Here is a 13795-nt window from a genome sequence, read left to right on the forward strand (position 1 = left end):
CGAAAAGAAGAGTAAAAATCTTGCAAAAGTGGCACAGCTAAGAATATCAGCAGGTTTAAGGAAATGATAAGCGTCTTACGATTCAACAGACTCACATTCAAGCTACAAAACACTAAGCGTAGCTTGTTAAATAATTAAGCTGACATATTATACAACCAGGTGTGACTGTGATTAGCCGTTACAAAGCGTTTTGAAAATCTGCCTCGTCTGACATCACAAGTGGGCGGTGGACACGCCCACTTGTGATGTCAGAAGAGGCAGATTTTGCAAAACGGCTTGTAACGGCTAATCCCCCTCAGGCCTGGTGGTATAACGTGTCACCATTAACACGATGATACGCAGCTTCACTTCCTGTTCATGAAGTGCGCCATGACGTCAATGGGCAGGGGGAAGATGATGGTGGAGTTCTTCTCGGCCGCGATGCTGTTCAGGGTCTGCAGGTAGCGCAGCTGCAGGGCGCCCGGGGCCTCGGCCATGACCAGCGACGCTTCTTTGAGGGCACGCGACGCGTTCATCTCCCCCTCTGCTGCGATCACCTGAGGCCGGCCGGTTGGTTACCATGGTGGCCAGGTGGCAAAAAAACAAAAGAATATTCGGACTTCAGAACTATAACAGAACTGCTCAAAAAACGATAAAAAACGATATGAAACTACTATGTCAAAGAAACAGTACATTGTTTATTATTGTTCCGATGCCCAACATGCCAATCCAAAGCATTGCTTGGAATTAGTAGCGTTTGATGCTGTCCCGGTCTTTGATTATAGTATTTGACATTGGACAAATCGTCCTTTGAGCTTTGTGTCACTGCATCTAAAGGCACACAGGACATGAGCTGTTGTTAAACCTTCCCTGCCCCAGCGCCCCACCCACCTTAGCTCTGGCCTCGCGGCTGGCCTCTGCCTCCGCTGCCATGGCCCGCTGCAGCTGGTGGGGCAGCTTGACATCCTTAATCTCCACCCGCTCCACCTTGATGCCCCATTGGTGTGCCGCTTCGTCCAGGGACCCCTGCAGGGCCAGGTCAAGTTGGAGTTATACCCCTGCGCTGAGCAGCTGTACTATTTGACAAAGCATAGGCTCTATGCCGGTGCCTGCATGTATCCTTCCACTTCATCTGCCAAATAGTTTCCAAAGGTCACTAATTCAGTGACATCTGGTGACATGTCCTACAAATTACCATCAATTTCAACCCCCTCAACTAGTTAAAAATATACCAGAAAACTTTGCATGAATAGCAAAGTGGGCTGGTTTTGACCTTGCACGTAGTATGACATTTGTCTCCCTCTGGGGCCTATGCAGATGAAAGAGGCCATGCAGTGTACCTACACAGAAGTATATTTAGACATATTCACACATAGGGGGATGGACTGGGCTCTGTCCCGACCTGCATGTCGTGTGATATGCCCTCGCGGTCCGACAGGAGTTCCGCCAGTTTCTTGGTCCCCAGGATATTCCTCAAGGTGGTCTGGGCCAGCAGCTTTGTGGCGTGGTGCGCATCCTTCACATTGGTCACGGACAACATGGGGCAGTGGACCCGGTAGTAGACCACTCCGTCCACAGACACGGTCACAGAGTCTTTGGTCAGAATCTACGGAGCACAATGCATCAAGGGTGTGTTCAGGGAGGGGGCCAGGAGGGGTGTGCCTCGGTCTAAAAACAATATAATCTAATACTGGTGAGAGAGAGAGAGAGAGAGAGAGAGAGAGAGAGAGAGAGAGAGAGAGAGAGAGAGAGAGAGAGAGAGAGAGAGAGAGAGAGAGAGAGAGAGAGAGAGAGAGAGAGAGAGAGAGAGAGAGAGAGAGGTTAAGGAACGGAGTCATGTGAGAGGGAGCGAGAGAGAAATGGAGGTAGGGAGGGAGGGAGACAGACAGAGGGATAGGATAGTGGGATGGGAAGAGAAAGAGAGAGTAATCGAGGATGTGGGAGAGCGAGCGAGGGAGGGAGGAGGTGGGGGGGGGAGAGAGAGATGATCTTATTTGAGATCATGGAGGTTGGGAGTAATGTCTTCTACCTCTTGTGGAGGGATGTCATAGGAGACAGTTCTTAGGTCCACCTTGGTGAACTTGTCTGTGCATGGATTGACGAAGAACAGCCCTGCAAAAAGACACAGTGATGTTAAGATTCAGAACCAAAAGGTGTTAACGTTTGCAACAAAATGCTGTGTTGCGGTTTGATGCTCTACTTTTGCATGATTCAGAAGATACTTTTGTTACACTTTACATTGCAGTGTCCTGTTACAGTGGACAAGTAGGTACTGTGGAACAAGCAGTATCAAAACATGTCAGTGTTAGGGTTACGGTTAGGCTGTTGCATAACATTATTACATATTAAGTCCAGGAAACATTTGAGTAATAATAGCCTTTGTCGTGTCTAACATGTTTTGCCCTGAGGGACCGTAATGTAAAGTTGCGTGTCGCACCTGGTCCCTTTGGCTTCTTGTCCACTATGCGACCGAGACGGAAAAGTACGGCTCGCTCGTACTCCTGCACTATCTAAAAGGGACAATGCACAAGGTATACAATCACACGATAACATATAAATGTCTGTAGCAGGCATACATCAAAGAAAAGATGTTTGGAATCACACAAACACAGAACATCCAGGACAAGACATTTGCAAGACTGTCTGGAGCCCAACCATCCACAAACAAGATAGGAAAAGAACCAAACTATGGGGCCACAATTTGCAAAAAATGCCAGAATACATTTTAAATAATACATGTGCGAGCCATTGGCCATTAACGAATAGGTATAGTGCTTACCGTAACACACTTGAATATTGAAACAGGGAATGTGGCGAGCACGAAAAACATAGATGTAAGGTACAGACACCAACCGAAACATCCCAGAGACCCGGAGGATGCATCTGCAGAGGAATCACGCAAGCTATTACGAACAATATGGGAAAATACACAAAAAAGCAAATGCAGACACAAACACAAACACACACACGCACACACACGTGTACACACGCAATCCCTGAAGGTATTGTGGTGTGAATGCTGACGCTGAAATGCCTTGAACCTTGAATAATCATTACACTGAATCTAGGATATCTGATGAACATTTTGAAGGTAGAATGAGGCATTTCTAAGATCATTCACACCAATAACCGATGAGCAAAGCATTCTGGAATTTTGGTTGATACTTGTAGGCTACCATTAATAAATTGAACTTTTTTTTTTACGTTTATGTCAATGTTTTTTGTTAAAAAATGTGAGGATTATTTTTTTTAATTAGAAGTCACCAACCTTCATCGTATAGCTCTGGGCTGATATCCACCTTGTTTACCATTTCCGTTGTGCTTGTGGTCGGAGTGAGCAGAGAGGTGTGTTGGGATTAATTTACCTGCCAGTTCTCTCTCTACCGTCACATCAGGGCGATGAGGGCGTGGCTACCCCACCCACCCTCTCCCACCCCTTCTCCCACAACGTATGCTCCCAGTGCAACCCAGTACACAATACAGGTAACCACGGATTGGGCTGCACCTGAGCAGTTAGCGCTCACGAGTTCAGTAACACCAGTGTGTTTTTCCACACATAGGTATTTTTCCAGCCGTATGTTTCCATCTTGTCCTCGCAGTGTTTTTCTCGTTGTGTTCTCACCTCTAATGTCGTAGGCCTAGTTCATAAATATATAATCGTCTGGATTTTGACACCTCTGCCCGGAACTTGGAACCCGATGAAAAGAATACCCCAAATCCGAGTGATCGATGACGTTACAGCTGTATGTTTCCATCTTGTTCTCACAGTGTTTTTCTCGTCGTGTTCTCACCTCTAATGTCTTAGGCCTAGTTCATAAATATAACCGTCCAGGTTTTGACACCTCTGCCAGGAACTTGGGTTAAAAAATATGAAATGATCATGTTTCTTGTCTTACTGTTCAACTATCTGCATTGACAAATATTGTGCGATACTATATGGAGGTAAATCTGTGCCATCGGATTTTGAATATAAAAAGCCATTGAATTCTAAGCACTGAATATTTGTGGCACGAGAGCGCAGAGCCGATAGTAGGCTATTGCGCAACTGAAGCAGTTGCGCAATACTCTTCTCGTTCCTCGAGAAGAGGCGCCCGACAGCAACCTGCTTACAATTTGTCATCCTCATATCTGTATCATGTCACTGGGTGCGGAATAGTGTTGGCTCTGCACGCTTGTTGCACTTTTGTTATGCCACAACAGAAGCATATCAACCGTTTTGCTCCAGCCGCTTAACATGCGCCCGGTGTCACAAAAGGGATAGCCCCAATCCGAGTGATCGATGACGTCACAAACGTTAGGTTTTAGAGATCCCATGGCGTGAACATTTCACTTTCTGACGTTTTCTAACATTAATATGAGTTCCCCTAGCCATAAAAATTATTGCAACCGGTAGGCTACATTATTGCACCCGGTACTGCTACTATAGTCCTATTATTATAATTATTATAATTAGAATTATTATTGGTGTGTAAACCATTTCGATTACACAACATTAACCTGAACAGGTCTTCACCAGCAGGACTATGGCTTTTCTAAAATATGCAGGCCTATATAAATGAAAATATACATTTAAATATTTAATCGAAATATACAAAATAAAAATAAAAAGCTGATCATTGGAAAGTAGTTGACATTAAGATTTTATCACAGTAATTGACCATGTGCCTTAAAATGCTTTATTTCCTGCTTTCATGGAATCCATATAGGTCTATTAAAGGCAAGACTAATCAATTACCGTCCACGTCAGTGACAACTGGTTGGAAGGTGGAACTTGTTTGCATTAATTAATGAATATGGAGAGTTCAGTGTCCTTAAAGAAAATAAAAATGTTCATTGGGATGTGCTTAACTTTCTGCAGTTAAACACAATTTTTATTTTAGAAAAGATTGTTTAATGTGCGTCTAATCAGTAATCGGAGTTACCTAGGCCTATTTGAAAACCCATGTTTAACAGCGTTCATGTGACTATACTGTAAAACATTGTACCGCGCCCTAGTGGCAGGTTAGGGTAAACAAAATAAACACTACGGAACACGGTAAGGTTGCCTTTGGTCACAAGTAAAAATTCCACTTGTGACAAATTGCCGAAAATACTTATAACTCAGTAACTGATGGTTACTAACCCTGGGTGTGTGTGTTGTGTGTGTGTGTGTGTGTGTGTGTGTGTGTGTGTGTGTGTGTGTGTGTGTGTGTGTGTGTGTGTGTGTGTGTGTGTGTGTGTGTGTGTGTGTGTGTGTGTTTGTGTGTGTGTGCGTAAGTGTGTGCGAGTGTGTGTGTGTGTGCAGTGGCGGACTCAGACTGTTTGACGGGCAGGGGCGAACATATAAAAAGGGCCTATTCTGCACAACATGGGGCCCAACCAGCGTGCAAAAAGCTATGCATCATGTATGGCACTTTCTCTCGTATTCACCACTCTAGAGGGCACTTTTTTTCAACCATGGGGGCACTGTAAGGGCATTAAGAGGGCACTCATTGGGGCACGTTATCACATTTTCTTGTTCTACAGGGCTCATCATCATAATTTGTTGTATGAAGGGGCACCAGAGGGCACCCAATACTTTTTTTCACATGTAAAGGGCATCCAATAAGGCACTTTCCCTCGTATTCGCCACTCTTGAGGGCACTTTTTCAACCATGGAGGCAGTGGGGGGGGGGGCTATTGCCCCCCCCTGAGTCCGCCACTGTGTGTGTGTGTGTGTGTGTGTGTGTGTGTGTGTGTGTGTGTGTGTGTGTGTGTGTGTGTGTGTGTGTGTGTGTGTGTGTTTGTTTTTTAATGGAAAACGAATCTCTCGCCACAACGCTCAGCAAAATGTATTGTACATCCAAATCCCCACCAGGGGGCAGCAAACACCACGGTTGCTCTGCACCAGGATTCCACTTGATGCGGCAGTGGGTGGAATTAAAGTCTACACATACCAGTTTCGGGTCATGATGGGAATGACTATGTTATATTTATATCTTTCGATAATGTTTAAAGTCTCTACAAATTAAATATATTATTATTATTAAAGTTGAATAAAATAAAATATCAAGATAAAATATAATATAATATAATTGAAATATCAACTTGTATTCATTGATTGGTTAACTTTGATCGATTGATTGACATTTGCGTTGTTAATTGATTATTGAATCTCTTCTAGATGTGTTGTATTAGTTTCATTGTTTATTGATGAAATGTTTAGGCTATTTTGAATAGATTTACAGTATTTATTTTGGAGTTCATAACTTTCACATGCTACACTTACATTTCCTTTGGGGATACATCAAGTCCTATTAATATCTTCATATCTATCAGTCTATCTATCTGTCTGTCTGTCTGTCTGTCTGTCTGTCTGTCTGTCTGTCTGTCTGTCTGTCTGTCTGTCTGTCTGTCTGTCTGTCTGTCTGTCTGTCTGTCTGTCTGTCTGTCTGTCTGTCTGTCTGTCTGTCTGTCTAGCATTAAATCCCGAACTATTCAAAGTAGCTATTTCTACTAATGTAAAAAAAGATAGACGTCCTAAACTTCAGATGTGTACAACATTTCGTTTGTTATTCTTTTTTCGTTCCCTGAGAGGAGATTTTTACGAGGTGAAAGAATGAAAACAGGGACCTTTTTTCAGTCCTCGCGCGCTGCGTCATTGGTGCGTCCGTCGTGTCACTCAAATGAGGGCGGGGTCCGCTAACAAACCATAGTTCCAGTAAAAGCCTCTTGCTGCTGTACACACACATAGACACACCAACGCACACACAACCACAGCAACAGGCTGCGAGGAACCCAGCGCAGAGCGGAATATCTCCAACATTGGACTTGAAAAAGCAATTTATACCAAACTTTTTTTTTACCGACAGGGCTTTTCCAAACTGTTGCATGTTCTCGTTTTATTTCATTCTGCTGTCAGTGGAATCGGAATACGACTTTCAATGTAGACTTTTGGGTGACTAGGTGTTTTTTCTTCCACTGAACAGATTCCTTTTTTTTTTTTTAAAGCCAGATTTCTACTCGCGTTGGAACTCTCAACTTTAGGAATCCGGTGTTTATGTGACAGTGTACCGTTTATCCCCTGTTAGTTTTTTCTGTTGACACCATGGCGGAAGCAGCGCAGCCACCGATGGTGGACATCGACCCGGACTTCGAGCCCCTGTCTCGGCCCCGCTCCTGTACTTGGCCGCTCCCCCGGCCGGAGTTCACCAGTCCCGGCGGCGGAGGGGACTCCAACGCGCCATCACCGGTCCCTTCGGTCAAAACGGAGCCCGGCAGCGGTGACTACGTCACCAGCCTGAGCCTGCTGGAAGAGAGCGAAGACTTCCCCGAGGATCACAAACCCTCCATCGTCCTGTGCACTGACTTCCAATGCCAGGAGAACTGTATCCACCAGCAGCATCTCCACCAACACCCCCACCAGCAGCACCAGCACCCCAGTCCGCAGCGGCCTCACCACCAGCAACAGGTGGCTCTCCTCCCGTCTCCGGTTGGCGGATCCTCGGCTTCAGCGGCGCCGACCTCCAGCTCCTCAGTAGCGGCTGCCGCGGCCGCCGCCGCCCAGAGGAAGAGCAGCTCGTCACGCAGGAACGCGTGGGGGAATATGTCGTACGCGGACCTCATCACCAAGGCCATCGAGAGTTCCCCGGAGAGCCGGCTCACCCTGTCGCAGATCTACGACTGGATGGTGAAGAGCGTGCCCTACTTTAAGGACAAGGGGGACAGCAACAGCTCCGCGGGATGGAAGGTACAGTCCGACCTCCACGGACCACCACGACCGCATACGCGCAGACACACACACACACACACACACACACACACACACACACACACACACACACACACACACACACACACACACACACACACACACACACACACACACTCAAACGGACACGTTTTTATTATCTACTTCTCTGTAACAAAAAAGAAAGAAAGAAAATATACGTTTCTGTCTGCAATGAACACGTCTGTTTATGCATGATATATATTGTATAAGGGGGTCTCTCATTTGTCAAAGCGATTGAGTTGTCCTCATCTTGTTTTGAAATCAGAGCCTCGCTCTGTTCCACGCGCCAGATTGGGGTCGAGAGCACAACAATCGTTTACATATGACTCCACGTGCACTTTGGTGCGATGCGAAGTTTCTGCACCTTTTCCACGTGTGTGTGTGTGTGTGTGTGTGTGTGTGTGTGTGTGTGTGTGTGTGTGTGTGTGTGTGTGTGTGTGTGTGTGTGTGTGTGTGTGTGTGTGTGTGTGTTGTAGTGGGTTGAACGTATGTGCGCGTTAGTGCGTGTTGCTTGCGTGTCTGGTGAACTGCTCTTCCATTGTCAGAGGTGCAGCTATTACGGTAATCCGGTAAACAGACCAATAACCAACACGAGTCTGAGTCCTCTGGTCTGAAGTTCGTCTGCTGACTCAACGGTACGAGTTTAATTTTGTCTTAACTTTTTCGAAGTCTCTCCCAATTATTTAAATAATCACACATGGATAATATAGACAACATTGAAATGTACTGAAGTTTACATGTATAAAGGCCTTAGTGTCGATATTTATTATTATTGTCGAAAAAAGTTATTTGACGCCAAATAGCGTCATGGAAAATAGTTCTGATCATGAAACACAAAACGGGATTGAAAGTGTGACGTCAGGCCCACCCTTGCTAGGCATGATTGAAGGGCGTCAATCGCCTCACGTTCCGAAACTCGCGTTGTGCGTGTGACTCTGAGAACGACATCTGTCAACTGTGCTCCGGCTGTCCTGCTCTTGAGGGGGAAAAGCAGTGGGAGTTAAACGTCAATTGATTCAATTTGGCAGCTCCACAGTCGCACATGTAGTCTGGGCGTAGTTTGTGTTCCCTTACTTTGACATAGACCTTTTAAAACTTAATACTTACTACGGTGAAAAAATATTTCTCTCACAAATAGCCTACTAAATAATTCATTCAGCTACTTATATTTGTACCGATCTGTTTCACTTGAGTCGTTTTTGCTCTGAAAGTTCAAACGTTCAGTTTCTGGAAGTAGGCATACGTGTCACACCTTCTACTTAATGTCATGATTTAACTACCAGAGTGGGTGGTAAACAGATAACATAATACTAGCTACAGCCCCATTGCAAAGCTCCTTCATTGCAAAGATATCAATCCTGTAATCCAAGACGACCATCAGATAATCAACAGCAGAACACTATATGGAAAAATAACTGTTTATAGTACAGTAAATAAATGTTTAGAAACGATCCTGCAAACATAAAACCAAAAAGTATTTTCTTAAACCTGTATGAATGTTTGAATATTGCTCACCGGTTTAATAAACGTTTTATCGTGGGACACCAATGTCCAATTTAAAAGATTGGAGTTATTTCTGTAGTAATACTCTTTAAAGCTGCAGTGTGTACGATTTAGTGGCCTCTAGGGGACAGGTTACAGATTGCAACCAATTTGAATACCCCTGTCCCCTCCACCTTTTCAACCCCGTAGGAGAACCAAAGGTGGCCTGTATTGGCCTCTAAGGGGCTTCTAAATGGGTACTTCCAAAAGTATGTCTTTGTCTAAGACAGATTAGAGTGGCCGAGATTTCAGGTGTTGAGGTTTCTTGATAGATTTATCAATTGTATTTAGTTACTAAGTCTGTTGCATTTAGGTCATTGCTTAAAAGTATTGTAGCGGTTATGATTGTTTAATGAAAAACGTGTGATATCCATGGAAGAGCATCAGCTTTGTGTGCTGTTATAAAGGGCTCATTCTATAGTAAGGAAAACACACTGCAACTTATTTTCATGGGATTACACATAAATTAAAACATTCTTATGAATTCTATATTACATTTGCACTGTGCAAATGCAATATAATATATCTTTGATCATTGTTATATAATGTATACAATATCCCTTCCGCTCAATGACTCTTAATTATATGAACTACACCATTGTTATTTTTCTTGACCTGCGCTTGCAGAGCTTATCTGTTCGTTCTTTTTCTCGGGCCATATCGAGAGGACCAATGTCAAAACATGGACGTCTAGTCACACAACCACACGCACACATTCAACACACACCTTACCCAGGCTTGTCCCGGGTCGCTACCCAGGCAGCACTAGGGGTTACAATGTGAGAGGAAGGGAAGCATGATGTCAAGAACGGCAGGATCACGGGGGTCCAGGTTGGCTTATTAACCAGAGTTCACCAGGATCTCCTCCACCTGTCAATCATTCACACTACAAAGTGTTGTGTACTGCCACAAAAATGTACCCCCTCAACTCCACGACTGCAGCAAAGCCGATGTTTGTGTGTGCCTGTGTGTGTGTGTGTGTGTGTGTGTGTGTGTGTGTGTGTGTGTGTGTGTGTGTGTGTGTGTGTGTGTGTGTGTGCGTGTGTGTATGTGTATAAGTGTGTGTGTGTGTGTGTGCGTGCATGTGTTCATTTGTGTTTGTCTGCATGTGTGTGTGTGTGTGTGTGTGTGTGTGTGTGTGTGTGTGTGTGTGTGTGTGTGTGTGTGTGTGTGTTCATGCTGTGCCTGTGGTGTGTGTTGACACACTCATTAACAGTGTGGGAAAGTGCCATTCGCCACACGACAGAGTTTTACATAGTATAGCTGTTGTACCACTAATAGAGAAGGGCTGCTTCTAATATAGGGCCACTGTGTGCATGCGTGTGTGGTTGTGTCCGGTGTGTGTGTGTGTGTGTGTGAGCATTTGTGTGAGCATTTGTGCGTGCATCTGGTGACAACTATCCACATTCATATAGCAGTGTGAGACTGCAAACAAACTACTCAATAACTACAAGGTGTCGAGTGTTTAATTATTTGGTCGGCTCTGACTTATGACTTACGACCTATGTCTCCTCCTAGGCCAGCGTCGGTCGTTATTCTCTTGGGGATGACTTACGCTGTCCTCTAGTGAGGACATCATCAGGGGCTAGACTCAAAGCAGCCAGTAAGCAGTGAGGAGAAAGGTAATTCTCTGGTCAGGGCGGGCTGCATAGTTATATTCATCACTTAGTTTTCGTCAGTTATGAAACACAGTCCAGCCTCACTTTTAGTTTGGTCCTATTTTTGTGGATTGAAGTAACATCACTGTTCGGGAAATGTTTGACACGGTCATTTACGAAAAAAATAGAGACTAGTTTTAATTACTTTCCAATGTTGACTTTGGTTTAATTGAAAGAATAAATAAATTGTTGCTTGATTACTTTCCAATGATGGCAGGTCCACAAGGTAACTGTACGACAAAGAGAAAGCTGTACTGAAGGAACTCTCTGGATTACAGGCTATAAGAAGACCTTTGCTTTTAATGTGGAGTTTGGATGCAATTAACAATTGCACGACTCCTTTAGACTATCTTTAACAAGTAAAACTTTAATCTACAACTCAAAGAACTATTCCTTCACGTCCGAATGCCATGGCAGTGGAAGAGAGCGGTCTGTGGTTTTGTGATAGTCAGGCCTGCCTGGCTAGCTTGTGTCCAGCTCGGCCAGTCGTGTCTGGACTGAGTCACTGCATCCTCCATACTTTAAGGGCGGTGTGCAGAGGTGTGAGTTCTGGGGACAGTGTTGGGTTCGGCCACCAGAACCCAACTGAGCATGTCTGAGTGATGACACATGTTGTGTATTCCCATTGCCCACTGGTAACTTGTTAATATAATAATACGGGCGTGTATTTTTACTTTTACCTTTTACTTTCATAGAAGATATGTATGTTTGCATATAATACAGTGAGCAAGGAACATTGTTTATTTTCTAATCAATTACTTTCGATTTTTTTTAAACAAAAGAAAAATAAAAACCAGCATCACATCCCCCTTACACTTGTCGCTCTTACAAACACACACACACACACACACACACACACACACACACACACACACACACACACACACACACACACACACACACACACACACACACACACACACACACACACACACACACACACACACACACAGTGTTACGGTGAAGCACTGTTTAAGAACAAGTAAAGGACTGGGTATATCGACCATCTGTTATTATATCATTTGTATATCATTATAATTGCCCTTTGCAGCTTGTTAATTAGTGGTAATGGTGCACGTTTGGTGTGATGACTCGGGGCTGAGTCACGCAGACAGTTGGCTGCTGAGTCAGTGATGTCGTCCAAACAGTCTGCCGCCCGCGCGTCACGTCTTCATCACAAACCCTCTTTGTTCACTTTCTGTTCACACTAGAGACACAAGGCTGCCATGGAGCCGCTATATCATGTTTGCATTCAGATGGACACACATGTATGTAAACACACATAGGTACACTGACAGACAAACAGAAGGACAACCTCGCATACATATTGACACAAATCCACACACACACACACACACACACTTACATATGGACACACAAACTCATACACACATGCAAACGTAATAAGCGCGCACACACACACACTTGCACACACACAGACACACTTACACACATGCGGACAGGGAAGCTTACACACACACACGCGCAAGCGCAGACCCGCACATGTGCAGGCGAGCGTACGTACAGTAAACACACCAGCGCGCTGGCTGCCAGGAAGCTGCTGGGCCGTGCACGCTACTCCGTGCACGCTCATCCATGCACGTCAGCGCAGAGTCAATATTTGATCTGAAGCAGAGACGCTCAGGTGGGCTTTGATGTTGCAGTGAAGTTCTCTCTCTCTCTCTCTCTCTCTCTCTCTCTCTCTCTCTCTCTCTCTCTCTCTCTCTCTCTCTCTCTCTCTCTCTCTCTCTCTCTCTCTCTCTCTTCTCTCTGTCTCTCTCTCTCTCTCTCTCTAGCCCACGCTATGATCCAATCCTATTGGGTTCGTCCAAACAGCATGGGCTGGGGACAGGCCAGGGGTAGACGGGGGGGGGGGCTTGCTGGTCCAATGACCTGGGGGTCGACACTACTACTACGCACCCTCTGACTCCAAGCCGCCCACCGCCATGGTAAACACATGGTGCTCTGAAGGGGGAGGGGCATATTGTAAATAGCAGGTAAAACGGCTCGTAGCTTGTACCCACGTTTGATTCCCCTCACTTTATGCTACATGTCCTTCCCTCTCTTTCTTTAACCCATGTTCCGGTCCGTCTTCGCTCTGCCGTCCGTGGACTTTATTGGCCTATTCAGAACAAATATGGCCGCCAGGTGATTCATTCAAGACATGAAGTCTGAAAAAGTGTGTCTACAAACACATCCCTTCCGTTTCTCAAGGCTGACCGACCGGCCCCCCGGATCCTGCGTTTTGATTGGCAGTTTAAGGACGCTTCATGTGGCCCCCCTAGTGAGTCTGAATATGTGCCAGTAGGGCAGACCACCTCCGGGGCCAAACAACCGCTCTCTCTGTGGCTGAGTGGAACCCTGCCACCCAGCCGTCCAACCCCCCCCCCCCCCCCCCCCGCCCCCCCACCCCCTCACACCTCCCCCCAGCCGCCTCCACCTTCACCAACCCCCGGCTCTCCCCCTCCACCATCCCCAGTGGTTGTCGGATAAAGGCAGTTGACCGTTCGTTGGAGTCTGGGCGGTATGTAGGCCCCTTAAGAGTTGGAAGTACCCCAAAAATGCGATGGGCAGCTGGGCGTCCTCAGACAGAGGCATCGGGGAACCAATGCCAAGACACAACCCCTCCACCACCACCTCCATTTCCTGTCCACTCTCTCCCCTCCCCTCGCCGCTCTGCTGTCTTCGGAATATGTGCGTACTTGCAAACGTAGTACTGTATACACATACGCAAGCATGCATAAACACACACACACACACACCACACACACACACACACACACATACGTAAACATACAGCTCGCACACTAACTTCCGTGGTTTCTCTGAACTCTCTCTACACACACACTTGGGAGATTCCCTCTTG

General features: G+C 45.6%; 2 protein-coding genes across 2 annotated transcripts in view; one reads left to right on the top strand and one right to left on the bottom strand.

Moving 5' to 3' along the window:
* Positions 1–24: 24 nt before the first annotated feature.
* On the bottom strand, positions 25–3357 carry stoml3a (stomatin (EPB72)-like 3a). The gene is made up of 7 exons (XM_030337083.1): positions 3248–3357; positions 2759–2862; positions 2417–2489; positions 2009–2091; positions 1382–1585; positions 871–1005; positions 25–536 (listed from the first exon to the last, which is right to left on the bottom strand). Exons 1-7 carry the CDS (start codon positions 3288–3290, stop codon positions 345–347), a joined length of 834 nt encoding a protein of 277 aa, XP_030192943.1. The 5' UTR covers positions 3291–3357; the 3' UTR covers positions 25–344.
* A 3172-nt stretch (positions 3358–6529) lies between these two features.
* The window catches only part of foxo1a (forkhead box O1 a), a 37843-nt gene continuing 30577 nt past the window's right edge, over positions 6530–13795 (top strand). Inside the window, exon 1 of the mRNA XM_030381043.1 lies at positions 6530–7687. Within this exon, the coding sequence (XP_030236903.1) occupies positions 7046–7687 (642 nt within the window). The 5' untranslated portion in view covers positions 6530–7045. The remainder of the gene's footprint in view (positions 7688–13795) is intronic.

The sequence above is a fragment of the Gadus morhua genome, chromosome 16 (assembly GCF_902167405.1).
Source record: "Gadus morhua chromosome 16, gadMor3.0, whole genome shotgun sequence".
Lineage (NCBI taxonomy): Eukaryota > Metazoa > Chordata > Actinopteri > Gadiformes > Gadidae > Gadus > Gadus morhua.

Excerpts from the sequence above, each read along its gene's own strand:
- stoml3a (XM_030337083.1), bottom strand. The coding sequence starts at position 3,290 with ATGGTAAACAAGGTGGATATCAGCCCAGAGCTATACGATGAAG. Across the intron at positions 2,490-2,758 it reads CAATATTCAAGTGTGTTACG|ATAGTGCAGGAGTACGAGCG; the intron begins GTAAGCACTATA and ends TGTCCCTTTTAG. Across the intron at positions 1,586-2,008 it reads ATGACATCCCTCCACAAGAG|ATTCTGACCAAAGACTCTGT; the intron begins GTAGAAGACATT and ends TGTGCTCCGTAG.